Here is a 26,360-nt window from a genome sequence, read left to right as displayed (position 1 = left end):
TGAGAGACCATTGAATGCCCAGGGGAATTGAAGCCATCAAAGGATAGCAGGAAAGGACAAGGAGAAAGATGAAGGCAGGGTAGGGGGGCTATGAACTGCAAGAGATGGGTCATGTGGTCGGAGTAGGCTAAGATAGCATTATTGCTACTTTCTTTTTTTTCGTGTTTTTCTTTTTGACAGCAATTGGTAGCTGTGGTTTAAGGTGCATTATGTAGATTTATAAATTATATGTCTGTGAGCGAGATTAAGAATAATGTGTCTCCATAATTATTAACAATAGTAGGATTTTTTTTTAAATTTTTGTTATCTTGAATTGACCTATTTGATTGAACTTTTTTATGATAACAAAATAATAAATAGTAACTGATGAAAGCTTAAAGGCTGCTAGAAATATATGAAGATATTTATGTGAAAATAATCAAATGCAAAAAAAATTATTTTCCTTAATTTCTTAAATTTTTTTGATTGAACTACAACTTAGAATTAGTATTATTAAAGGTATGTGTACACCCAAAATCTTACATAATAATTGTAGCCAAAGTACAGTACACTGATGAAGTGTTTGTGTATAATACAAAATATGTGGAATAATGACAACATGGTTAAATTGAAAAATAATGTCCTCATAATAAATTTTAGTCTGTGTCAAAGGCTACAAAAAAAAATGCACCTGGTTTAATAATTAGTAATAATTAATAATATGAAGTTTGGCTAACTTGGCCACATGTGATCCTCTCCCTGTAGCTCATAGCTTTGTTTTGACACTCACCCTTGGAGGGTAGCACAGCTAGGACAAAGAGGTGTGTCCATTTTACCTTTTGGCTCCGGGGCGAAGCTGGGTGTTAGGAGGGTTGGGGTGGCAGGATGGGAGGTGATTGGTTGGGTGGTAGTAGGAGTGGGAGGGACCGTGGAAGTGACTGACACATTATCTACAGACAGACAGGGAATGGGATGACACACACATATACAAACGCTATTATCTACAACATGCAGGGACATTTCACAGGTGTTGCAGGGTTTCATACTCAAGGTAACTCTGCATATAAAACATGACACATGTTTTAATATTGTTGAATATTCATGAGTTTCATGGCTGCTCAGCTGTCACTGGACAGTAGTATCGAAGAAAGTTCATTACATATACACAATGCACAAATTGGATGAAACACTTATTTCAAACACAGCAGTTGAAACTCATGCCATTCATAAGGCATAAGCTACATGTCATAAGATGCAAATGTTAAGAATTATTTTCCGAAATGGCTGTATGTTCCAAATGGAATTTATCTCGACCCGTGACAAGCAATGAGGAATGATGTTCTCTGGCAGACCTCAGCCGAGTGAGTTAGAGAAGTTGCTTACAATGGAAAAAGCATGTTTTAAAGCAGAGTCTGAGGAGAATTCCACCTGGCAGACTGACATTCATCTACAAAGCAATTTGAATACGTAGGAACACATTCTCTATCACTGACACATTTTCTATGGTACAATGGCAGGAGAGACGGAGACATTGTCTGTGACAGATGCATTCCCAATAGAACAGTGCCATGCAGGGACTGTCTCATTCAATGCTGAACAAAAGCTTGGATCATGACACATTCTCCAAATCAGTGGCTAATACACAATGGTAGGTAGAGAGGTAAAAAGAGACAAGTTCATATTGCTGTTAAAGACAAAAATAATGGCTGACAAGGACTAAAAGGGAGATGGAGACATGGGTGTGGATGTGTGCGTGCACATCAGCACTTTCGGAGTGAATAATATGCCACTTCATCAAACAATCTCTCTAAAACTGTAACATGCAAGGTAGTCTACATAATCCAAGTCTGGGACGGACAGACAGACAGACAGACAGACACACACACACACACACACACACACACACACACACACACACACACACACACACACACACACACACACACACACACACACACACCTTTCTTTCAGGCAAATGCAGCCTTGTACACAATTATACACATCCTCACATGTGCTTATACACAAATAGATAATTGTCTATCCATTAACTCACACACACACACACACACACACACACACACACACACACACACACACACACACACACACACACACACACACACACACACACACACACACACACACACACACACTGCCTTTTCTACTCAGGAGTAATTTATTGGTAAGTATTCCTCTGTCTCTTCTCTCACTTTCTCCCACCGGCCCTGAGATCATCAATCTCCTTTTGCACTCTTCTTATGTCAGCACTATATTTCCCCCCTCCTGCTTTTTTTCTTTCTTTAGGCCCAGCCGTGGTCTTCTTCTCTCTGTTAAGAAATTCTGATGATGTATTTTGTGTAAAAGACAAAGAGTGAAGAAAAACTGAAAGAGCGAGTGGACCAAATGGAAATGACTAAAATGAACTGCATATCGTGCACGTGTGTGTGGATACATGCACGTGCATGTAGTTGTCAATTGAGCCCGCGGACTGAAGATTAATATCCGAGGTCGCTGCACTAATTAACTGGACGCCGATTAATTTCTCTGCAATACCATGAAAGACCTAAAAATCTTTTTTTTTTTTCTCACCGTCAAACTTATTTTTATTGTTTTTTTCCATCATCTCTCACTTTTCTTTTCTCTCTTCTTCATCAACCAAACTCTCTTCTGTTATTTGTACTCCCCTCCTTCCTTTGCTTCCGTTCATTCGGCCGCCTCAGCTGGCTCTCTGGTTTCATTCCTCTGTGACTACGTTCCCTCACTGCCTCTCTTCAACTTAATTAAGGAGAATGCCATACAGCTGTCGTTCTCTTGGCCGATAGCGCCCTTTTTTTTTCTTTCCTCATCATATTGTTATTCATTAACACTATATGCCTGCCAATCAGGCACACAGCCCATGTTATTTCAAGGGATGGATGAGGCGGCACTTGTGATAATGACGTTTTTCATCGTATCTTGTCCTCGCAGTGGTGTGCCTGAGGATGCTGCACCACCGTTTTGGATGAATCCTGTTATTCTTTCATGTTCAGTGTTTTGTATTATGGTGGCCTTTCCCAAAGCAGTTGTCTATCCAGTTGTTTATCAATGCACCTAATATTGCACATTGGTAGACGGACCCCTGCTTGGGCCAATACTGATTGGATTAAAACTCTCCCAAAAACGTACTCAACACAAAGTGTATTATCAATGTGCTGAGGGAAACATCACTGAAGACAAGTTTTTTCAAACAAAATTGACTCTGCATTATCATGGCCTGCCTTCCCCTGCCACTAGCCTCCAACCTTTTTTATAAAAAAAAATTTGATTTTACTTTCATTCTCATTCTGTGTTTTTGAAATTTTCATTTCATTAAATGGAGGTTCTGCGTTTTTCATTCCAATTATCCTGATGCCTTATTACGACAGTCAAGGAGACACAGACTAATCCCTGGTCAACTAATATCCCTCTCTATCTCCCTAAGTAGCCATCCTTTCATCTTTCTGTCACTCTTCTTCACTTTCCATGAATCTCTAAAACTAGTAGTCTCTTTTTCCCTCTGGTCACGTTCGGCTCTGTTATGCAGAAATATGCACGCACATGCGCACACGCACGCACATACACACGCACAGGCACGCGCGCGCGCGCGCGCACACACACACACACACACACACACACACACACACACACACACACACACACACACACACACACACACACACACGCACGCACGCACGCACGCACGCAGAGTTAGGTGTGTTACATACTACATAAAAACTAACAATTCTTACATTCCCATCGCCACCTCCTCTCTCTCCTTCCCTCTCTCTCCATCTCTCACACTCTCTCATGCAGTTCAATTGTAATGGGTTTTATTGGCTTGGCGATTCATCTGAGTGCAACAGCTCAGTTCAATTACATAAGGGAGCCCTGTGGGCTTTCACCAGACAATCAGAAACATTCTCCTCCCTGTTACATGCACACACATGCACGCGCATGCACCTTTGCGTATGCACATAAAAAAAATAAAAATCCAATTTCTACTTAACAAAGGTGGCACAGAGATGAAACAACACACAGAGGCCACATCCTTTTTGCATTCTGCAGACACTTGCTCCATGTGTGTGTGTGTGCGCACACTGTGATTCATTCAAAACATTTCTCACATTTATATCATCAGTGACTTTCTGAGAGTTTCAGAAATGTAATTTCATTCCTTTAATATGTGAACATACATGCACCCTAACAAGAAACATCTCACTCTCTCGAAATCATAAAAACACGTGCACATAGGCAAACTCATTTATTCACACACGCAGACACACACACACAGACTTATGTCTATACAAGTGTGACCGGTCAAATAAAGCTCAGCTTCAATGCATCATGTCTTTGCCACAGCCCAGGCTCCCCGGAGAGCTTCTCTCACTCTCTGTTTTCTATCACTAGCATTATACCTGTCTCCTTTTGTAAACTGACAGCGCCTAAAACACATGCAACAAATTGGTAGCCACGTTTGCCTGAGTTTGTGCTCAGTGTACAGATTCTCATGTCAGATAATTCTTACAGAGGGAAGGTTGACACGGAATGAGAGGGAGAGATGAGCGAGTTTTTCCTGCACCTGCAATAAAATGGTTCAGTTTATGCTGACTCATCCCTAACAATGCACATCTTCCAGAACTCCTCTTTTTGCCCGCACTTCTTCCCCAAGCGCACCCTGGGATTCCCGCTGGGAAGGCTGAGAGCCAACTAAACTGACATTTCGTTTATCTGACAAACTGTGGTGCTGAATGTTAACCTAAGTTCGATCTCCATCGTCCTTCGTCTCTCCCCTTTCATCCTGCCTTCCTGCTCTCCACCCATTTCTACCTACCTCGCTCTCCCGTCCATCTTTCCCCAACCCCTCATTCCTTCATGCTCACTTCTCTATGAGCCCTTTTCTGACAAAGCGAGGCCATCTTCGAGTAAAGACAACTAACTGCAGCTCAACCTAGAATAAAGGGCACACTGGTGGCAAGGTGAGAAACAGTGGTAGTGTTGGAGGAGTGGGGAGAGGAAGAGGAAGTGGACAGAAGGTGCGAAATAGGTGAGAACAGTGGGCAGAGCAACAGAAAGGAAGGACATTGAAGATAGGAGTGAGAAATAAGAGGAGAGTCAATGGAGCAGAGAGAATAGCAGAAGAGAGGAGGAGGGGAGTTGTAAGAAAAAGGAGAAAGAGAAGGAGGAACAGGAGTAGAATATTTTTTCTATCGCTAGTGCTTCGGAATAAGGGATTCTTTTTCACTGTTTGTAAAAGAACTAAACAATTATGACACCTACGAACATCGTAGGTGCTGGAATAAAAAGAGAAAGCACATTCCAGGTAAGTGTTAGAGTTATGAGTCATCTCAGCATATTTTACAGCAAATTTATTTTCAATACAGACTGATGAGCTTCGCTTAATGCTCAGAGAGTAGAATGTCACCAACAACACATTAAATGATCAATGGTGGTTTATTTGCATTGGCAAATGGGAGATGTATGGCATATACTGCCTTTTTGTAATTATGTAGCAATTACAAAGTCAGACATAACAGTGTAAACATTGTAGCCTGAATTCAATGGGTTCATTCGATTTTTCTTAAGAAAGAATTAACACCACGTTAGTGAGATTATTAGCTGTGACATTCAGCAAAATCAAGAGCAACTGTCAGGTGTCTACAGATTAATATGATGGCTGCATCAACAACTCTGAGCTCTTTGAGATAACATTTGAAACAATGTGCCCAGTGGGCGAGTACATTTTGTTTTTTAAGTACAGTAAACCACCACTGATACAGGGCTACAGCCAGAGGATTTAAGAGGCGGATTGCTGGAAATCTATGGCGCAGCAGAGAGAAGCTGGAGCTGAGCGTATCTTGGTTATGTGGATTTCTGGCCGTTTTCCTGGAGTTTAGTCGAGGCAGGATTCCTTATTTCAAATGTACCCCCTTTTTTCCACAATAAGAAAGGATGAGAACAACTGTGATACATTAAATTAATGACTAACACAGAGGAACAGCATGAAATAAAGAAGATAAATGATGAAATGTGAGAAAAAAATGGCACAGACAAAAACAAACAAAGATGACAGATAAAGGATGGTGAAGGAGGAAACTGAGGAAGAGAGAAAAAGAGAACATTTTTCTGCAGAGGTGGCGACACATATCAAAGCTCGACATATCGAACCTTCTGGGATAGAGAGACAGACAGAAAGAAATAAAGAAGAAGAGCGAGAGGGGGTAGTGGGTGGGGATGTCACCTTTCATCTTGCCACTGTTGCCACCCTTGATGCCTTCCATTATGTGTCGTTTGATGCATGTACCAGAGTCTGCACAGTGTGTCTATGTGTGTGTGTGAGAGGAAAAGGGAGTGTTATCATAATAGATATATAGATAGATGAGGGGGTGCTAACTACAAGCAGCCTAAAAATGTTACATACAATACCTTCTCTCTATTGCCTTCATTCCTCCCTGTGCTTCTGATCTCCAAATCAGGTGATGGGGATGCAATGAAAGGATCTACCAGCAGGGGGGGGTGGAGATCAAAAGGGCAAATGTGCTGAGTGACAGCAGTGTGCATGCAATTAGGCCAAACCACAAATGTATTGGATGTGAATCCATAGAAGCTTCTAATGATGAGCTTGTTTTGCAATTTAGCCTCACTGCTGCGCCATTAAAAATCTCACAAATCCTGTTTTGTTTTTATTCGACAGCAAGTTTACTCGGCTGTTTCATGTGTGGATTACACAACATTAACGGAATCCTGTTTCCCCGATGTTCTTCGAACTCAGAGAGAAAGCTGGCCAATTTGTCACATTTGCTGAAAAATAGTGATACAAGATTTTCATGTGATGTTGCAAGCTCCGCCGTCATCCTTTTGGAGCCACGATGTGTAAGTGTATCTGGGTCAACTTTCATTAAGAATGTAGCCACCAACAGTGAATCTAGGTGCAACATCTTGGAAAACTTGTAAAACCTAACAACAAAAGCCCCTAACCCACATCTTCCTCCCCAAAGAAACGTCTAACCAAGCAACTAGCTAAATTTATTCATCTGAATTTTAAATGCAACAGATGTTCAACTGTTTTTGTTTTTTTTTGCCAAATGTTTCCATGTAAAATTCATTTCCAACAGATTCAGCATTGAATTAATAGTTTGCACTGTGTTGTAACTTCTGTTGTCTTTTTCGCCGATGTGCCATCTTGAACTGTGAAATTCATTCGGTTGTGAAAACGTCTTGTATCTGTATTTATTGCACGTAAGGATTTAAGTTAGTCTGAATTCCGTGAGAAGAGGGGTGGGTCACAGCGGAGATAATAAACCACTTCTTTACGAGAGATAGCCTGAATAATAATGTTGGTGACTAGTATCTGAGCATGGTAGTCTCCATTGCTTTGCGGAATCAATACTGCTGTTGAATTGATTGCGAAGGAGTTTTAGCACAGGTTTCCTGCTGTGTCTGCTTCAGGAAAACAAATAAAACTGAATGATGGATGAGACTAGCATCAAAATGTAATGGGTATGTTGCCCACTGCCAGAACAGCCAGACTCCAAAGAAACTGGAAAGATAAAAGAATCAATAAAACTTAGAAGACGTCTAAAAAAATAATAGAATCAAAACACAAGAACAATAAATGTAACAAACACAGGATCCATTGAACACAAAATTAGTCAAAACAGATTAAAATGGCCTCAGATACCAAGACTCGCAATCAAAACAACATAGAAAAAAAAACATTCAAAGAAGCAAACTTTTCAAGAACTTGCAGATATTCAAAGAAAAGTTGCAACAAATTAACTTTTCGCGATGGTTACTCACCATACACCAACAGGGTGTAATGATCAGCAGCACGTCCATAGTTGTTCTGGGCCTGGCACAAGTATGTCCCATTGTGTGATTGGCTGAGACGGGAAATCTGAAGAGTGGGGCCTGAAATCTCTGCCCTCTCAGGTAAGGTGTCATTAATCTTGGACCATTGGATATTTCTGGGCCTGGAAGGAAGGAAAGGCAGAGTGACAGTTTAATATTCGATGGTGCAAATCAATTGGAAGAAAACTGACATTTTTCATTATCAATCAATCAATTCACTTCAATTTGGGTTTTTCTTCTTGCCTTTAATTTTTTGACACGTTACCAGTTGATTGATTCAAAACAAAATCAAAAGATGGATAGATTCAAACATAACTTTTTAATGTATGGCCTGTTAAAACAGTTAAATTGTAGATTTGGATGATTTTGCTTGTTTATTATCACCCTTACAACCACCAGTGCAGTGCAAGGGATTACAATTACAGAATTAGCATTTACATTGAGTTACTGATCCCAGTGAGGCTTTGTTGCTTTGACAAACTAAGGGTCGGCTTGTTTGCTGTCTTGTCGGGGGTTTAGTGGAGGGTTCAGATCAGTCTGGTTTCTGGCTGTTTTGTGGAAAGTCTAGTCTGACATGCCCAGAGTTTGGAGGTATGCTGTTAAGTGGTTAGCCACTCATAAGAGAAGAACTTGACTTCAAAGTTGTTCTATCTACTGAACATCTTGTGTCTTTACATGTATATGTAGGTTAGACTAAATTCCGTAATCACCAGGATTGGTTTAAGTTTGTTGAAGGAAATACGAACCCCTAAGTTTCCAGTGGGGTATCACGCCTAAGTGTGTAATAAATCGGCAGTCCACTAGAGGATAGCGTGTCAGTGTGACGACTGGCCTTACCTCGGCGTAATAAGTTGACGAATGTTATGTGAGGAAGGTCATGTAACGATGTGCCAAAATGCTAAGCTCTGATTAGTCAGGCAGGTTGAGGGTAGTTGGATGAATATAAATGGCAGACATTGACACAGGAGGCCAGGGTTCTGGTCCACAACAGTGTAGTGAATTTCTTTAAATACATCTTTTCCTAACCTTATCCAAGTTTTGGTGCCAAACTGTTGTTTTTGTAAACTCAACCACATGATTTTTCACATGTTTTTGTTTTTCTAAACCACATGGTTTTTGATGCCTATGTGTGGGTGTTCACGATTTTGAATTGTTCAAAGGCACCTTTGAAAGAACTGATATTGTTACAAGTGATATAACTTATTACTTGTTGAATGATGACTTATTTCATTGAATAATAAATAATGGGTGATTGAATTTAACTACATCTTATAGGGAAGTTGCCGAATACTGACAACTTCACAACAACTACCGCCACAACAATTGCCATCAGTAAACTGCTCATAGTCTCACACATTTGGTAAAGCTTAAACTACTGAATGATATAAAAAAAAAAATGAGGAAATGAAAAGAAACAAGAGATTGAAGCACAGAGAACTGGGGTGCTATAAAAAGACAGGTGCCCATAGGGTGTGGTTGACATGAGAAGAAAGAATAAAAGGCAGTTGAAGAAAGAGCCAATGGCTGATAAATAATGAGGAGATGGATGGTCAAAGGGCAGCGGTGGTGTGAAAGAGTTGGCAGGAGCAAGAGGAGGGCAGATGAGAGAGAAGTAGGGTGTCAGATGTATAGAGAAAAAAAAAAAGAAAAAAAAAAAAGCAGAAAGATAGCTGGGGATAAAAGAATGCGTAGTACTACAAGTAGAGAGGGGAGACGGAGAGGAGACGGTGTGGTGGGAGATGAAGGGAAGGAACTGGCAGACAAAATGAATTGGTCATGAAAGATGGGCAAGCAGAGCAGACAGGAGGTGCTTGGATTACAGAGACACCCTGGCGAACAAATCTCTATGTGTATGTGTGTATGTGTGTGTGTTTGTGTGTGTGTGGGTCTGGCTCAGTGTCATGGCTCATGCCACCCTGGCCAGATTACAAACATGACTCATCTGGATTCTAATCCCCCAGGAAGTCTAATTAAACCTCTTTCTTGGTTAGTCACACACATACACAGAATCTCTTACTCCTCCCACACACACACACACACACACACACACACACACACACACACACACACACACACACACACACACACACACACACACACACACACACACACACACACACACACACACACACAAATATGCCCCTCTGTTTCTCTCTCACTAACACACGCATACCTCTTATCCCGCACACAGTAATTCCTTGTACAGCTAACACACAAATAAGAAGGTAATCAAGCAAAATTACAAGACATTGTCTCCATCTCCCATCTCAATAACAGACATACAATGAGTTTACCCCCTCACCAAAAGGATGTGGTATGTAATTGGTCATTAATGCTTAACAGACAGTTAACAGGGACAGGGAGCAAGCGTGAGGGTGACAAGGGTACTGCAGTGTGTGTGTGTGTGTGTGTGTGTGTGTGTGTGTGTGTGTGTGTGTGTGTGTGTGTGTGTGTGTGTGTGTGTGTGTGTGTGTGTGTGTGTGTGTGTGTGTGTGTGTGTGGCAGTCCCAGCTAAGGACTCTGACTCACACACACACACACACACACACACACACACACACACACACACACACACACACACACACACACACACACACACACACACACACACACACACACACACACACACACACACACACACACACACACACACACACACACACACACACTAGCCGTTACAAAGCTTTAGTAGGGCTATGGCCAATACGCTTCTCAGCCAGTCCTCACCAATTGGGGATTTCACCAAAGTCATCGCACCCGCACAAACACACACTTTGGCTGCATGAAGCTGGGGAGCTTTAGTGAACCTGATGCCCACAGACAGACGGACAATCTAGCAGAGGGTTTAACAGCTTAGGACCCAATACCCTTCTGGAAAGTGCACAAAGGGCTGCGAACACTCTAGAAAAAGGCTTTGTTCCAAAGCTGGCTCTTATAATTGTTGACTGCTGATTGGGTTCAGTGGCTCTGACACTCTTACTCACATACAAGTTTATAATATGTCCACATTTACATTCAGTTTCTAGTGTCCTCTTACCAGCTCCCAGTAACTGCTCAGCCAGTGTTAAGCTCTTTTTCTCTTTGTCCTTCATGCAATAAATATGGATCAGGTGTTTTTTTTATCCACCCATCAGTAAATGTCAGGTGAGATACCACTGTTCTGTTTTTGATCAAACTTAGAAGTTCAGAATTTCTTTGGCATGTGCTCCAACTCTAAAAAACTTCTGATTGGTTTATTGACAGTGGCCATATTCCAAAATGATATAGAACACAATCCCGGTTTATCTTCAACTATAGATCAAGGTATATATATTTTCTGTCTTTTTGGGAATGAATAGCTCAAAGAGTGGCGACATTATTTATGAAGGACAGCATGTGGTCATACTTCCCGCTAATAGTCTACTTAATTATAGCCTGTTCATTTTCAGGGACAGTTCTTAGAAAGAACAAAGAGGTCATACGGTAATTAATGTAATGTAATGTAAAGAATGTAAAGAAATTTGTGGAGATTAGAAATACTGGGTAATTACTCAAAGTTTCTGAGAAAGAACACTGGAATTATGCGGGATTAATTATATTGAAACAATAAGAAAAGAGGTCAACATATAGAGAGAAATTGATGTATTAGAAAAACACAGCGGTTAGGGTCTCCCATATTCAGCTGACTATTTAAGCTATTTAAAAGGAAACACTCTCTTTGGAACCTGTATTGACGGTTGATACAGTACACACGTTGTCCTTTCATTGATGCCCTGATATACTCTCACACCTTTGGTAGCCATCCAACAAAACCTGTGGAGCAGGGAGAGGTTGCTCAAGGAAGATTCCACAGAAGGAAAAGATTTGTTTTAATGTAAGATGGATGGTATTTACTTGGAAAAGAAAGAGTAATATATTTCAGGAAAGCTGTATGTCATCTTAAAATGTACCAGTCTGCCTTGCTACATTTTCTTTTTTCAGATATGTTGATTATTTTTGAAAATTATTTTCAGGAAATAATGAAAAAAAAAAAAAATTACACAAATTAACAAACAGATACTTAGATTTAACTCCCACAGCTGAAAAGTGAAACTGCTGAGCTCACAGTAACAAGCTGTTTTAAAGCCCTCTTAGATTGCTTACTGTGTTTGTAAATTCAAGCATATTCTATATTAAGGTACTGTGATTTATATGCTGTGGGTAAATGTGTGAACGAGAAAGTTGTCTATGTCTGTTGCTGTCTGTGTAGCTATAGCTACCAGCTGTTTGATGATAAATGTAATTGTCATAGCAGCTCAAAAAAATTCCCCAAAATTGTTTTAATGTGATTATTTATGGTATCCTGTTATACCACTGAGAATTGTTTTACTTGAAAAGGCTGATGTTGAACCTGAAAACCTCCTGCATGTCCTCCTCAATTAAAACCTTTCCATCTTAAACTGATACATCAAAACTCATCACACCTTTTCATGTGCAGATGCTTTGTTGAGTCAAACCTTTCATAATTTATGATTATAGAATAAGAGAAAATGCCCAAACACACTCTTGACAGCTCAGAATGAGGTAGCATTTTGTGCCAGATGAGGAACGTAACTGTTTCATATCTTATGAGAGATGAAGCTGAATTCACCTGTGATTTGACTTAATTTTTTTGATGAATGACTACAGCTGTGTTGTGCTCATACAAACTATTTTGTTACATTTTATAGTTGTAAGATTTGCGTCATTGCACCATGTGCAAGGTAAAACATGGGAAACATTTTCTGAAAGTAAAGTACACAGACACAAAACTGTTTTGCACATGAACAACACAGACTTACAGAGGGTTCCCACTGACGGAGCAGGTGAGGCTGAGTGAGTCGCCCTCTCGCAAGATGCCAGAAGGAGGAACAATCCGCACTGTGGGTGCAACTTTAGACAAAAAGAGAGAGGAGGAGAGGGTTACATGAGTATGCCTGTATGAGAAAGTACAAGAAAATCACAACAGAAAACAAAAAGGAGGAACAAGGGAAAAGTGGCAGGAGGATGGGTCTTTAACATCTGTTTCCAAGGCAACCAGCTGAAAATCCTGTGTTTGAGACACCTGTTATCATAAGCAGCCCACCGCTCCAGCAGCTGCTGCACTGAACTTACTTCAGTAACAGAGCGATGGGAAGCCAAATCCAGTCTGACTGGTTGGTCATTATTGCCTGTTTGCTGGCTGGGGGAACCACCAGCGTGCAGATTGACACAACTGTTGAATATTAATAATTCTGAGTTATCAACCAACATTAATATGCAGGAGGCAAATGAATGGTACTGAAAGACCGATGTATGCGTACTTATAAGCATAAAATCACCCACTGTATATATTTATATATGCCTGTGGAGTGTTTGATTATCAAAATTACTGACATATTGCAGGATAAGAATCACAATGAACGGTCAAAATTCCTGAAATAAGAGAACAAATGGAGTAATTAATTATTGGTGGTTTGTTGAATCCCATCACACTGATGACGGAGGAGAAAGTTTCTGTTCCTTCTGTCCCCAGCCATGGAGCTGCATGTCTCTGCTCTGTGAGCAACAGTTAATGTTTTGGATCTCGATGCTGTCCTTTTTTCTCTCTGCTCTCCTCTCACCCCAACCGGTCGAGGCAGATGGCCACCCACCTATGAGCCTGGTTCTTTCTGCGGTTTCTTCCTGTTAAGAGGGAGTTTTTCCCTTCTCTCTGTTGGAGGTTTTTCTCCCTTAAAGATGATTCCCCCCTCCCCCCTAGTTTATGAGGGAATTGTCAAATTGTTGGGTTTTTCTGTATAATGTTGTAAAGTTCGGCGGTAAAGACTTTAATGTGTTAAGTGCCATGAAATAACCTGTGTTGTAATTTGGCGCAATATAAATAAAATTGAATTGAATTGAAAGAGAATTATAAGAATTATATTTGCTTTTAGCACCATGCAATATACCATAAGTTGATATTAATGGATCAATACTATGTATCAATTTTGGACCTCAGAAAGAAAAGCAACCCAACTGTGGAAGCTAATAGGGTTTCATTTCATTGCAAACACTAATATGATCGAGCTTTTTCAGTTGATGTTGGTTAGCTCTTTAAACCACAGGCCAGGACCATAACCTGGCCACAGGCCTATTTCTGTCAGCTCCCAGCATGACAAGATTTGTATGTGTTAGGTTTTAATGAGAGCAGGTCTCATACAGGGCAGCTCTGAATATCAGTCATTTGAAACTCTGTGCTGTGTATAAATGAGCTGCATTCTAAAATGAGATATCCACCATTTAAAAAAATGAGGCTCTTCCCCTGACAAAATTATTGCTGGCATTATAGTAAAACACCATAACAAATAGTACTGAAGTAGCAACTTAAGGGACCGCAACACTGAAGGAATAATGTGTGTTTCTGAAATATTTGACGATGAAGATTGTGTCACTTAATTTGTTTGAAAGATGAACAGACAGTTTTTTGATAGAAAGTACTACACACACACAATTTGATTTGAGAGTAGACTTACAATAAACATCCAGGCGGTAATGTCGAACCCTCTTCTGCCCAGTCAGAGCAGGGTGGAACGCCTCACAACTCAGGGCTGCACCATTGTCTTTCCTTTCTACCGGGATGCGGATGGTGCTGGACACACTGAAGGTCTTCCCCATGTCCTGCTGGGACACCACACCTGAAGAGAGGCAAAGGAACACAACAGAAGAGACAAAAAATGAAGGGAAAGAACAGAGGTAAGCTGGCCAAGAAACATGTTAACAGTCTAAACATGCCCGTTCTTCTTCCTTTTTCCCTGCTGAGACACCACACCTGAGGTGTAAGACTAAGAGAGACGGAGGCAGAAGAAAAGAGAAGAAGACATTTCTGACACAAGCACAGAGGGGGATAGAAGTAAGCAGACTGATGAATGAGCTTTTACACCAGATACCTGTAGACGTGAGGATGAGTAGTGAAGGACAGAATTAGAGAGACAGAGAAGAAAAAGCAATTTGCATCCATATTTTATGGCAATTATGAGCGTCAGCAGAGTTTGTTTTCAGATGGTAAATAAACTTAATGTGTGTGTGAGTGAAAGTAAAGAGAGCGATGGAGGAGAGAGAAGGATAAAAGAGAGAATATGCATAACCCAATTGAGATTTTAACTGAGCCAGACATGGAGCGAGAGGGACGTCAAAGGAATAGGGTGAGAGAAGAAAGGGAGAAGAGAGAGGGACCCATAGACAGAGAGCGAGGGCAGCAAAACAAGCATGATTGATATGTATGTGTGTGTGTGTGGGGGTGGGGGGGTGGGGGGGGCATGAAAGAGGATGATAACAGTGCCAAGGCAGATGCAGAGTGGAAGAAAGATGCAAGAAGAGAGGAGGAGGAGAGACAGATGGCGGAAGGAGGAACAGTGGGGCCAAACTAATGGGACTTGACATGGTCACGTATTGGGAGTTTGTGCTTGTTTAGGCAGAATACAATATTACTTATATCGCGCTGAGTTTTCAATTATTGCCGGTGAGCAAATACAAGTAAGCGTAATCGAAGAGAGAGGACGGCGGTGTGTGCAGATGAGCCAGAATAAGGAAGCGGTGGGAAGATAGTGTCTTAAATAAAGAGTGCTTCCTATATCCGTTGGGATCTGCCTCTAACCTTTGGTGTCGCAGTTCATTTAACTCAGGGCCAAAAGAGATGGAAAGAGGAGAAAAGCGAGGGGAGGAAAGAGGGGAAGAGGAGAGAGTAGAAGAGGAGAGGGAAGCCTTAGGAAACAAGATGAGATGGGAGAGGCAAAAGTAAAGCTCCTGTCTTTGACTCTTGAAGCCCCTTGCAACCTATAACCATGCTGAGGAGCATCACATCTTTGTTTTTTTTGCAGAATTTCACTGGTGACAAAGGGAGATCAGATGAAAGGAAGGGGAAGGAGTAAAAGGGGAAGGACAGAAAGAGGAGAGACAGAATGACAGTGACAGGTGTGTTCTGACAGAGAAAAAGGGAAGAGACTGGATGAAAGAGACACTGATTGTCAGACAAAAATAGAAAGTAAAAGAGACTATGGCTGTCATGAAGTTTAAAAGGGCAAAACATCGCTCATTGTATGTCCCGAAATCTGTTGACATTCATGTTGAAACATTATCTCACATTATTTCATCTGGTGCATGTGAGTTATTTGAAGACAGCGAATGTAAATTAAGGAATAACAATAAAGTCTCCATTTGACAAAGATTTGTACTTTTGAACAATGCTGCCTGCATGTATTAAAAAGTGCAGCCAAAATTGAAGAAAAATAATAACCATGAGCCTCGGCAAAAAATGCTTTGCATAAACAGACACCAAGAGATTTTTTTGTTCTTGCTCAGTCAAGGTTTTTGAGGAATTCAAATCAAACGACATATTATACACAAGCGCTGATTTGACAGCAGAATGCAAAAGAGGATTTCTTGCGGGTTAAAGAGACCGAAGGCTACGGAACGCTAGGTGTCAGATGTATTATTTAGTGAAACGCCCCTTTAAATGAAAGCAGCCGAAGGAGACAGCGAGTTAGAAAGAGGGATAGATCAAGGTAACAGACTGATGGATGGCTCATAGATTTATCAGAAGCAAAGAAGTAAGGGGAGTTTGATGGTGAACTAAAAACTGTCTTCATAAGTCCGAGATAAACTGAAAATATGGAGTGTATATGTAGTACTTGAGCTTTCATATAATAGTGCACTTGTCAGATTAGGTGGAAATGAAATACATTGAAGAGAAAACTTTCAAGAGCAGAGATTGCAAAGGAAGGTACAAAGACAGGGCAACGTATATCTGTTTTGATAGAAAAAGGATTTGACTAGTGGACATAGAAAGACAAAAAAGATTTCAAGTATTTCTTGTAGTTTCTCTTGATGTGTGCCGTCTTAATATAAATACACAGATATATACTTCTTCCATGAACTTTAAACTTCTCCTCGAAGGAATAGTAATAGCAAAATTATTACTATTCAAAACTCAAAAAGTGTGTTTGATGAGTTGAAACGAGATTGTCGGCTATAAATATTGCAAAGAACAATGGATCAGAATGAAGGAAACAGGAGGAGAGATTTGGCAGCCCAGACCCCCACTTCCTCCACCCATTCATCCATCATTCTATCTTTACCTGCTCCAATCAACTGATCCATCTGCCAGTCTTCCTGTCAACCCATCAATCACCCATCCATTCATTCATTCTTCTTTTATTCAGCAGTCAGTCTGCAATATCATCCGACCTTTCCACTTCACCTGGCCTATATTATCTCATTAACCTCCTTATTTATCGCCCATCATCATCATCTGACCATCCATCAGTCAGCCATGTTCTGGTACCTGGTATCTCCCGGCCATTACGCATCCAGCGTAGGGTGGCGGCCGGCTTGCTGCGCGGCGACATGCAGGTGAGCTCCACCTCGCCGCCCTCCACGGCCTCCTGCTTCACCTCCACCGTGGGCGTCTCTGGGGGCACCGAGACAGAGAGCGTGGCCACCTGGTGGTGTGTAGCGTCCGTGTAGAGCTGGCAGAAGTAGCCGCCCTCATCCGACACGCTGACGTTGGTCAGTGTGATGCGTACCAGCCGTGGCGTGAAGAGCACCATCTGGAAACGGTCGTCCTTCAGGGCTGGAATAAAGTGAAAATGAAGGAGCGTAGTAGGGAGATGTAGGTGGGATGTAAGTGAAAGAGCATGAGTTGGTGTTGTTGGAGAAAGGAAATGGAGGTGGGGATGAAAAGGAAGAGTGATTGAAAACATGGGAAAGAAGTTAGGATGTAAGTGACGAGAAGAGTGGCAAGAACAAGGAGACTGGTAGTGAGTTTCATTGAAAAACCTCAAACTATCTCTGTAATGTGATAGATTAAATTTAAATAAGTACTAATCACTGTAGCCTATTTATATAAGAGAGTAGCCTAACAGTACAAAGAAATGGAAAACAACAAGAAAAATCCCTTTTCTCTGGGTCAAGGTAATTGATTTTTTTTTTTTCAGATTCTTCATAGACAGATACAGAGCATCAATAATTGTTTTTGTCATGGTGCTTTGCATACTTGAAAAGCACACACACAAACACATGCACACAAACAGACCACCAAAGAGGGTTTTAATACATTTTGCTGGCAGGCTTTCACTTGTGTTATTTTGAATTTGTGTTTTGATGAGAAGTATCTTGGGGAGCTGGTTTGTAGCTCACTCACAAACTCTTAAATCATCAGGATGTAGATTCTCTACAAGTGGGAGCTGTTTGGTTTCTGACAAAACAGTTGTACCTATGCACACCTAGCTGAGTAAACAGAATTTTGTTTAACTTCATTTTTCAGTCTGACATTAAGTTCATGAAAAGTGTTTGTTGTCGTTATTTAGAAAGGCTCCAAATACGGTCAACTCTGTCTCCGAAAGATCCAAGATTTCAATGAAATGCCAGACTACCTGCTTCAATGCGACTGTTAACAAACCCAAAGGGTGACGTCACAGTGGGTTGCCAACTGTGACCACAACACTTCACCAAGAGTATGTTCGATATCGGCAGCGATTTAGAAGTCTGGATGCAGGCTAGCGCAAACCTGCTCCACCTACAGGAATGTAAGGTAATGGCAGTTAAGACCTGTGGATGTAGGGGTCTAGATGATGCCACTTAACACTTAATGTATCCTTATTAATGAATGCCTTCAGTATATCTTTTAATTTTTCTATGTGTATTTTTTAAAAGTATAATATATTTACCTGTTTTTAGACAGTAAATGGTAAGTAAATCAAACAACACGAGGGAAGCAATGGCAATGACATTTTCAGCTTTGGAGTTATTCCTTGGCACCAAGATAGTTTGCTCTGTATTGGCAATGAGTCAGTCTTCCACAGTCTGGAATGAGAGTGGAGCTTTCACCCTTTAATTTGTGATGTCACTCTCATGGATAGCTCTACAGGGCAAAAAAAATTGCAAAACATTGGAGAAATAGTGTGTGTGACAGCACCCTAGATGATTTGCTGCACTAGAATTGATTATGCTGCTAAATCTAAAGCTTGGTTTGATACAAAAAAAAAAAAGTTCAGAGAGAGTTTGCAAAGTCAGTCTCAATGGAGCAGCTCCGGGCTTTACATTGATACAACATAACAGATGTCTTGCCTCTCTCATTTCCAGCTTTGAGGGAGAGTGTTGTTCATTTTCCCGAGCACTGATTGGTCTATCCTAAACTAGAATGTATTCATTCATTCTCTTTGTAACCGATTGCTTTATTCCTCTGTAAGCCTGTTTCTAATTAGTGTCTGGCATTTTTATTGTTTATCTTATTAGGTTTTAATCATTATTGTTTTGTGTGATGCAAAGAACTCTGTAAATCTTTTGAAAGGTGCTATGCTTATTGTGCAGCCAAACATGATTTTTTTGGAAAGCTATTAAATTGAGTGATGCAACCTTTCCGTTGGTGAGAGACAGGCTAAATACTTAATCGTACAAACGGTAAACACTGGAGTTCAGACTATGGTAAAAAAAAAAAAACAAAGACATCAGCTTTACAAACACAGAAATTCTACAGCCAATCCTGTACCTCAAACTAATAAGCTATAATTACTGGCCCCAAAATGCACAAAAAAATAAAAGGAGAGACTGTGACAGGAAAAATTAGAGGAGGTGAACATGTACCAATTTTACTTTCATTGCGAAAGAAAGAGTAGAATCGATGGGGAGAAAAATGCTGATAATAACAAACAATGCTAATAACAGTCTGTGGGTGACATTGGCTCGATGTCTAAAGATTCTCATATATACCTTTGAGACTCATTTTGTATCAACTTCATTGTGAAACCTCTCTCGCTCTCCATCTCTATTTTCTTTTCTCCTTTTCTTTGTTCCTTTGTGTTGGATTTGGCTCACAGAGAAAAGCAGACACTTCCCTGATGCAACGGACAATCATCTCGCAGCATAAAACATAGCATTGATTCTATGGTATAGATATTGGCTTTGTTGGTGTGCGTATGGTGTATATTTGTGTGCGGGAAAGAATGGGGATGAAGACAGAATGAGTGAAATAGACTAATATTACTACATAATGCAGCAGGCGGGATAAGATAACATACATATAGAGACAGAAATCCACAGGATATCACTGCCTGGAGTGATAGAGTTAGGCCACTTTTCCTGGAAGTACACCACACTAATCTCACCACCCCACCCCATGAAATTTCCCCTTCACTGGATGGCAGCAAGGCCATTGCTAGAGAGCTATTCCCCACAGATAGGTAAATCTTTTTCCCCCTCCCTGCCCTAAATGGTAACTAAATGTCAGACTTCTGTTCAAGTCCAAGTTCCCCTTTATTGTCCTATCTCATTTGCATGCTGAGATGGCAATAAGAGAAGAAATAGCGATATGGACAACTGAGGAGAAATGGTCCATTTGGTTAGTTCCACTGCTCTATTATATATATCTGTCCCCACTATCTCATAAAACACAACCGTGACTGATTGCTTGCTTGCAAAACAGGCATCCTAATTCAGTGCACTTAGTGAATCAGCTCTTGGGCAGCTAGCGTGCAATGGCTCGGCAGAGAAAGCCCTTAGTTTGTTAGCCTATAATCTGGGTGGCAGATGGGCAATAGGCAAGTGATGGAGCAAACGTGGAAGAAGAGAGAGCCAAAGTGAGATGTAATTTACACTCCCAGAAAATGTCCCCAACGAGGCTTTTTGGTGCTTATGGAAGCCAAATTCCCCAATGCTGTCTTTATCCGTTGCCTAATCTTGCTTTTTCTTATTCTCTCTGTTGCTGTGTAACCCTCTGCACCTTTTCTCATTCTCCCCCCCACTTATTCTTTCATATTGTCGCTTACTTTTTAGAACCTCAAACTTCTTCTCCTTTCACGTTCTGATTAGGCTTCATCTTGCTTTCAGAAGGGTGCAGGTCCTTGTCTCGAGGGAGAGCAGGCAGGGCGGCTCTGTTTAAATACTTAATAGAACTTCTTGGCAGTGCTGATCTGATAGAATTGGGGGGAGAGTTGAAAGTAAGGTTTCTCAAAGCAGTCACCTCAACTACCCAATTAAGTGTGCTCCATGATCGTGGTGCCTAACAAGTGAAGGAAAAGTGTTTGACTGCTTTACCTGTGAACAAAGAAACAATGTGAGGAACTATTTTGTCTCTAGTATTTTACTCTAATCCATGGCAGTCTGTTCAGGAATTGTTCTCTGACTTCTATTTTGTCAGAGCCTGTTCTAGTGGGGAGTGAGGGATTTTTGATTGTTGAATCAATGTAAGTCTTCAAAGTTTTAATGATTAGAAAGTTGAAAATGTGTTCAAATGAAAGTTTTCACATGCAGAAGTTTTTGAGTTATAATTATTTTTTTTTCATTTATTTTCTGTAGTTAAAGGCAAAGTTTCAAGCAGTTCTTAAGTCTGAGTGTATTTTACCTTGCTGTAAGCCCATACTTCTTAACACCTCCTCATCATTTGGAGGTTTAACTGCAAGGTCAGCTTCTGAAAATCAGCTCTTCATCTAGCAGCCATTCATTATCTTGACGTTAACGCAAGCCTTTCCTGCATTTGAGAATGTGTACTACTGCTAGCAATTTAGTTTATTTTCCGTTTCATGTACTGGAAAGAAGGTTGAAGGCTGTGTGAAAGTGGAACTTGCATGGAAATCTATCAAGAGCTCAAAGCCAAACAAACACTGTGACATTTTGTTGTATATCAAGCTAAAATTGTGTCTGTCTTCTGCTGTATTTAATTTAACTCAATTAAATTGAAAAATATGAAAAAAATATGTCCGGAGCAACAGTAGCATTATAAGATCAAAATATCATGTGTACGATACTTTGGAGCATAGCAACGTTCAGCTACAGTACAGTAAGGTAGATTGAGTTTTAGATAGCTCGCTCTGGAAAAAATGACTCGCTTCATATTTTTAAATCGAGCTGGGAAAATGAATACCTGTTACACAATTACAACGGCATGAGACCATACTTTTTTTTTTGGAGTAGCGAGGCATATGACAAACTGAGTTCTCTTACTTTTCAGGAGAGAGAAAGATCAGTAGAAGGCACTGTTGAGGTGTTTGAACAGTAGAAAGCTCATTAGATAAAAGGTGAGCCGGTGCTTTTTCAAGGGGATTCAGGGTTTCTGGTTGGCTGCTCTGCCAACTGGTTAGATATGATTTCTACTTTGATCGTCGCAGACTGTGTTTCTGATATAATTTGTGAAAGAATGCTATGTTGTGCATAACAATACAATGTGTGCTCAAAAACCTGCACCTGTACTCCAATTTGCACTTTACTTATGGGTGTTTTGTTGGTTAAAAGGATATTATCAGGAGGTTTAAATATTAAATGAAGCATAAATTCAGGAGTTTGTTCATTTGATATAATTTTATTGATCAAGAAGGGCCATGTTTTCTTTTTTTTTTCCTGTTGCAGGCTTGTTTACATATGACTTTAGGGAAAGCGGGAGGGTCCACTCAATCAAATACACAGCCAACTAGCATATACTTTTAAATTTGTTTTAAACCCAACCCAAGGTCACGAGACCGGCTATGTCTCAAAAATATAACTCTGAACAATTAAAAACACATTTTGATGCTATGAACACAATCTAATGTTTCATCATGTAGATTACGTAGTGCAAGTAAATATCTATTGCTTCACCACGAAACATGATGGAATTTTTGCTTCAATTAAACTGCCACACAAATTTCAAAGGCAACTTTTGACTTCTTTTTTTTATCATGTTTCTTGCTCGCAGGTTCCCTAGCAGGTCAACTTTTGTCCTTAATTAGTAAAAAAAAAAACACAAAAAAAACGTCTTATTTGCCTACCCCGAGGCAATCAATGAAATTTGCCTGCATTATAATATTGATTACAATGATAATTTGCCATAAACCTACCTTTAAAAAAACATGTGATTGCCAAGGCCATGCTCTAATGAGGGCTGTATAATAAGCTCTGATCTCATCACTGGGGTTAACAGTGGATTATGCAGAGAGCTTCGAACCATGCTTTTAAAACAGTTGAAGCAGTCACTCTGCGAGGGCAGGCAGTAAGCCCATCTCCTAAATTAACTTGGTGGTATTTGACTTTTTAATGTGAAATCGCTTCAAAGGCAAAGTAAGGACATTTGCAGTTGGAAAAAAATTAAAGTGTAAGTGTTGGTGAATCAGTGCTAATGTGTCTAAAATACTGCCTTCAAATATCATGGAGGGCACATGCATAGACACAAAAAGATTAAGTTTGCCTGTAGAGTCAAATGTACATGCCGATACACACCTCGTGTACCATTGAAGAAGAGAGTCTGCCGGCGGGGATTCTGGATGACCACAATTGATCCATCATAGTTCTGCAGGCGGCAGGAGATCTGGGCTGTGCCTCCCTCCAAGACTGTCACATTCTCTGCTTGCACTGCCTGACAACGGGCTGAGGGCGAGAAAGATGGACGTTAATATAGTGTTTCAGGAGTTGGACAATGGAGAGGGAAAAAAAGCAGGAGACAAGAAGACAGGGAACAGATGCAGAGAAAAAGATGTGTTTAGTTCACACCTCTCTTCAGATATAATCTTTCAAAATAGAGTACTTCAAAAAAGCATCCTTCATTTACTTGCCATTCATCTTGCAGACACAACAAAGGAAGAAATGGAGAGGGGGATGAAAAGAGATGAGGAGTGATAGAAATGAGATGGAAAGTGCGGGAAAAAACACTGGAAGACTCAACAAGTAAAAGAGGATCCTTATGAGTAATGCATTCTTATGATTATAATAGGGATAATTATAATTACTGCCATTCATCTCTTTACATTCACAAACACACATACAAACAGCTATATTGCCTCTAGTCTAACAGAATAGATCAACATGCACATTTGAATACATAAAGCCTTATTAAATCTCTAAGTGGCTGTTGGTCTATTGGAATTCAGACACACACACTTGAATGGGCACACACATACACAATCACAGACACATATGGACCAACACACTCACACAAAGGCACCCAAACAGATCACAAGACAGGGTCCCTGACACTTCATGTGTGTATTTTAATAGTTTAAATTGCAGTCGTATTGTACGAGTCTGTGATTTAGAAGTGCAGCACTGTGAGGCACAGTGGCCGCCTTGAATACACTTCACAAATTCCTAATACCATTTCTCTTCTCAGCGAGAGAGCTAAACCAATTGATTGCACTCCATGGTCCAAATGCAGCAGTTTTTATTATGTGGGTGGGGTGTCACACGCCAGCTTTGGCTCTTTTGCAGATAGCACAGATACTTTTATAAGCACGCGTGTGTACACATGCTCCACTAAGTGCACGCCAACAATTGAGGACAGACACAGAAATATACATGCATGCAAAGTGATGTTCACACTCACAGAAACTTTCTCACAAAATCATTTCAAACAAATTCATCTGGATCTGATCAATATTTTTAGACAAAGGGGGCAGAGAAACAGCAGGGAGCCTCTTTGATGTTGTGGACAGCTCAAGAGTCAGTAATGAGGAGGTTGATTACGCTCTGATTGTTGCACCCTCCATGTCAGTGGGTCAGGTTGTTGACACGACTGGGCTGAGTCACACCTCCCACTGAGCACAATAGATGCAGAGCACTGGCATTTGAATTCAAAATGATTTGCAGAGCAATTAGTCATATGGTTCCAGCCAGGAGTGGAACGTGATTGCCTTGAAGAGTGTGTACAGCTTGCTTGACTGTCAAAACTAGTATTTACCAATTTGCATGATCATTTGCATTTCCTCTCTCCTTGGCAAAGTGTTGGCCGTGGAGAGGATTTAGAGAAACAACGACATCGATATTGTAGCACAATGATGAACCAGGCAACGAGAGTAGCCGATAAAGACAGCGGGACTACATATATTTCACTGCTGAGTATAGCAGTTTCTCTGAGCTCTGTAAAACACCTTCAGAAGGGAGGAAATGCTGTGAGACAAACAGATGGTGGCTGCCATATCGGGAGTTGCTGACTTGACTGCTTTGGCCCAAAATAAATGTCTATATCTTCAACTAAGCGTGTCCTAAGTGTTGCGTTTGTGTGTGTACAATAGGTGGCCATGTGAATTGGGTATGCATGGTTAGCATATTGCAATTAAGCTACTTTGACATTATCTGATCCTTCCAACTACATCCAAATCTAATTCCCCTCTTGATTTTAATCTCCTTTAATGAAATACTCAAAGCCTAAATATTCATCACAGCAGGGGAAACACACAGTGGATATTGAACAGAAGACCAGAAAAAACCAAGAGGGAATAAAGACAAAGGAGAGTTTAATACTCGATGGAACCAAGAAAAAAAATCTTAACAATTACCACTAATTGTAGTCATTATTGCTCCCATTCTCTGCGTCAATATTGTGATTCATATCGGGGGCCGTCCGAGCCTTCCCAATTATTTTTCTAATAGCTGTTATTACTCATCACCATAGCAACTGGGCTTGTTTTAAACAGTGGTAATTGTAATAGTCCTGATGTGCATCTTGACAAAGTCAATGCGGTGTCAGTGTGTGATTAGTGACCCATCAGAACCAGCAGAAAAAGAGGCCTTCAAGTGGGAGAGCAACTCAGGACAAAGAAAGCGGTCGAAAGTTTGCAATTGGGAAAAGGCCAGAAAAGCTAATTGGCTGTCCATTTGTACACCCACTTCTCTTGACAGCTGTCACCCCTTCAAATAAAATGCGCTGTAGTGGAATGGCAGAAAAGTGCAAAGAGAAGCGACAAATAAAAATAAAAATAAAAAATCATTAACGGCTGTTGCAAGCATGACGACTTATATCTGCTGCTGCCTGCTGAGAGATGCCACCCAGTAACACCTGCTGGCTGTTAGTAGATGATCAATCTGGGCGAAGGGTACAGAGGGATGGAGAGATGGTGGAGGCGTGAGGGCTTTAACCAGGAAATGATAGCGGGAGTTGGGAAGTGATGGTTTGGGTATAATAATGCAGCCGGAGGGGGCTGGATGAAATATACGAGCGATGACGCGTATTCTTCCACTCCCGCTCATAACGCAGCTGGGTATAGCACTTTAGCCTGACTGTAGTTTTTATGGGCTGCCATTCAAGTCGAGGCCATGAGCCTGTGCCTCTTATCACCAGCATAGTACGGTCCACGGAGGGAACGGGAAGAAGGGAATCAACCTTTGTGACAGAGGTATTAATCTCACCCCCATTAAAATCCGTGCCCATAATAAAAATGCTCCGCAAGCGTCGACTCATATTAAGAGAGAATGCGGAGAGTAATCGATATCATGGTAGTGCACTGACGGCAATGATCAACGGATAAATAAAACTGTAAGGGGAACAACAACAATCACTTCTCTCTCCATCCAAGCGGGGGCAGTATTTCATAGCAGTGAATTGGTGCTTCGCATCATTTGAAATGCTTCTACCCCCCCACCTATCACATCCCTGAAAAAAAGGAGCCATTATTTACTACGTCAATAGACGCCCGAAAAGGGCGATCATTTCAAAATACATAAACAAATAAATAAATAATAGGTGCACAAATTCATAAGACAAGGCTGTTCAGGGGCCCGTCCCAATGGTCCCGCAATGGGGTTGAGTTATTAGCCAGTGGAGG

The 26,360-nt window shown here is 40.8% G+C and overlaps 1 protein-coding gene across 3 annotated transcripts in view; it reads right to left on the bottom strand.

The window, feature by feature from the left end:
• The window catches only part of cadm4 (cell adhesion molecule 4), a 140,504-nt gene that overhangs the window by 5,903 nt on the left and 108,241 nt on the right, over nt 1-26,360 (bottom strand). For all 3 annotated transcript variants that reach the window (XM_069703869.1, XM_069703870.1, XM_069703868.1), the window contains exons 2-6: nt 23,044-23,190; nt 17,141-17,428; nt 14,334-14,495; nt 12,645-12,735; nt 7,795-7,967 (exon numbers count right to left, since the gene is read on the bottom strand). In XM_069703869.1, the coding sequence (XP_069559970.1) occupies nt 7,795-7,967; nt 12,645-12,735; nt 14,334-14,495; nt 17,141-17,428; nt 23,044-23,190 (861 nt within the window). The remainder of the gene's footprint in view (nt 1-7,794; nt 7,968-12,644; nt 12,736-14,333; nt 14,496-17,140; nt 17,429-23,043; nt 23,191-26,360) is intronic.

This window comes from Brachyistius frenatus, unplaced genomic scaffold (assembly GCF_029030835.1).
Source record: "Brachyistius frenatus isolate BFR_SWC_R1_liver_20210118 unplaced genomic scaffold, ASM2903083v1 Contig_48, whole genome shotgun sequence".
NCBI classification, from domain to species: Eukaryota; Metazoa; Chordata; class Actinopteri; family Embiotocidae; genus Brachyistius; species Brachyistius frenatus.
Note: the sequence above shows the minus strand (reverse complement) of the source record. Positions and strands in the feature narration are given on the sequence as shown.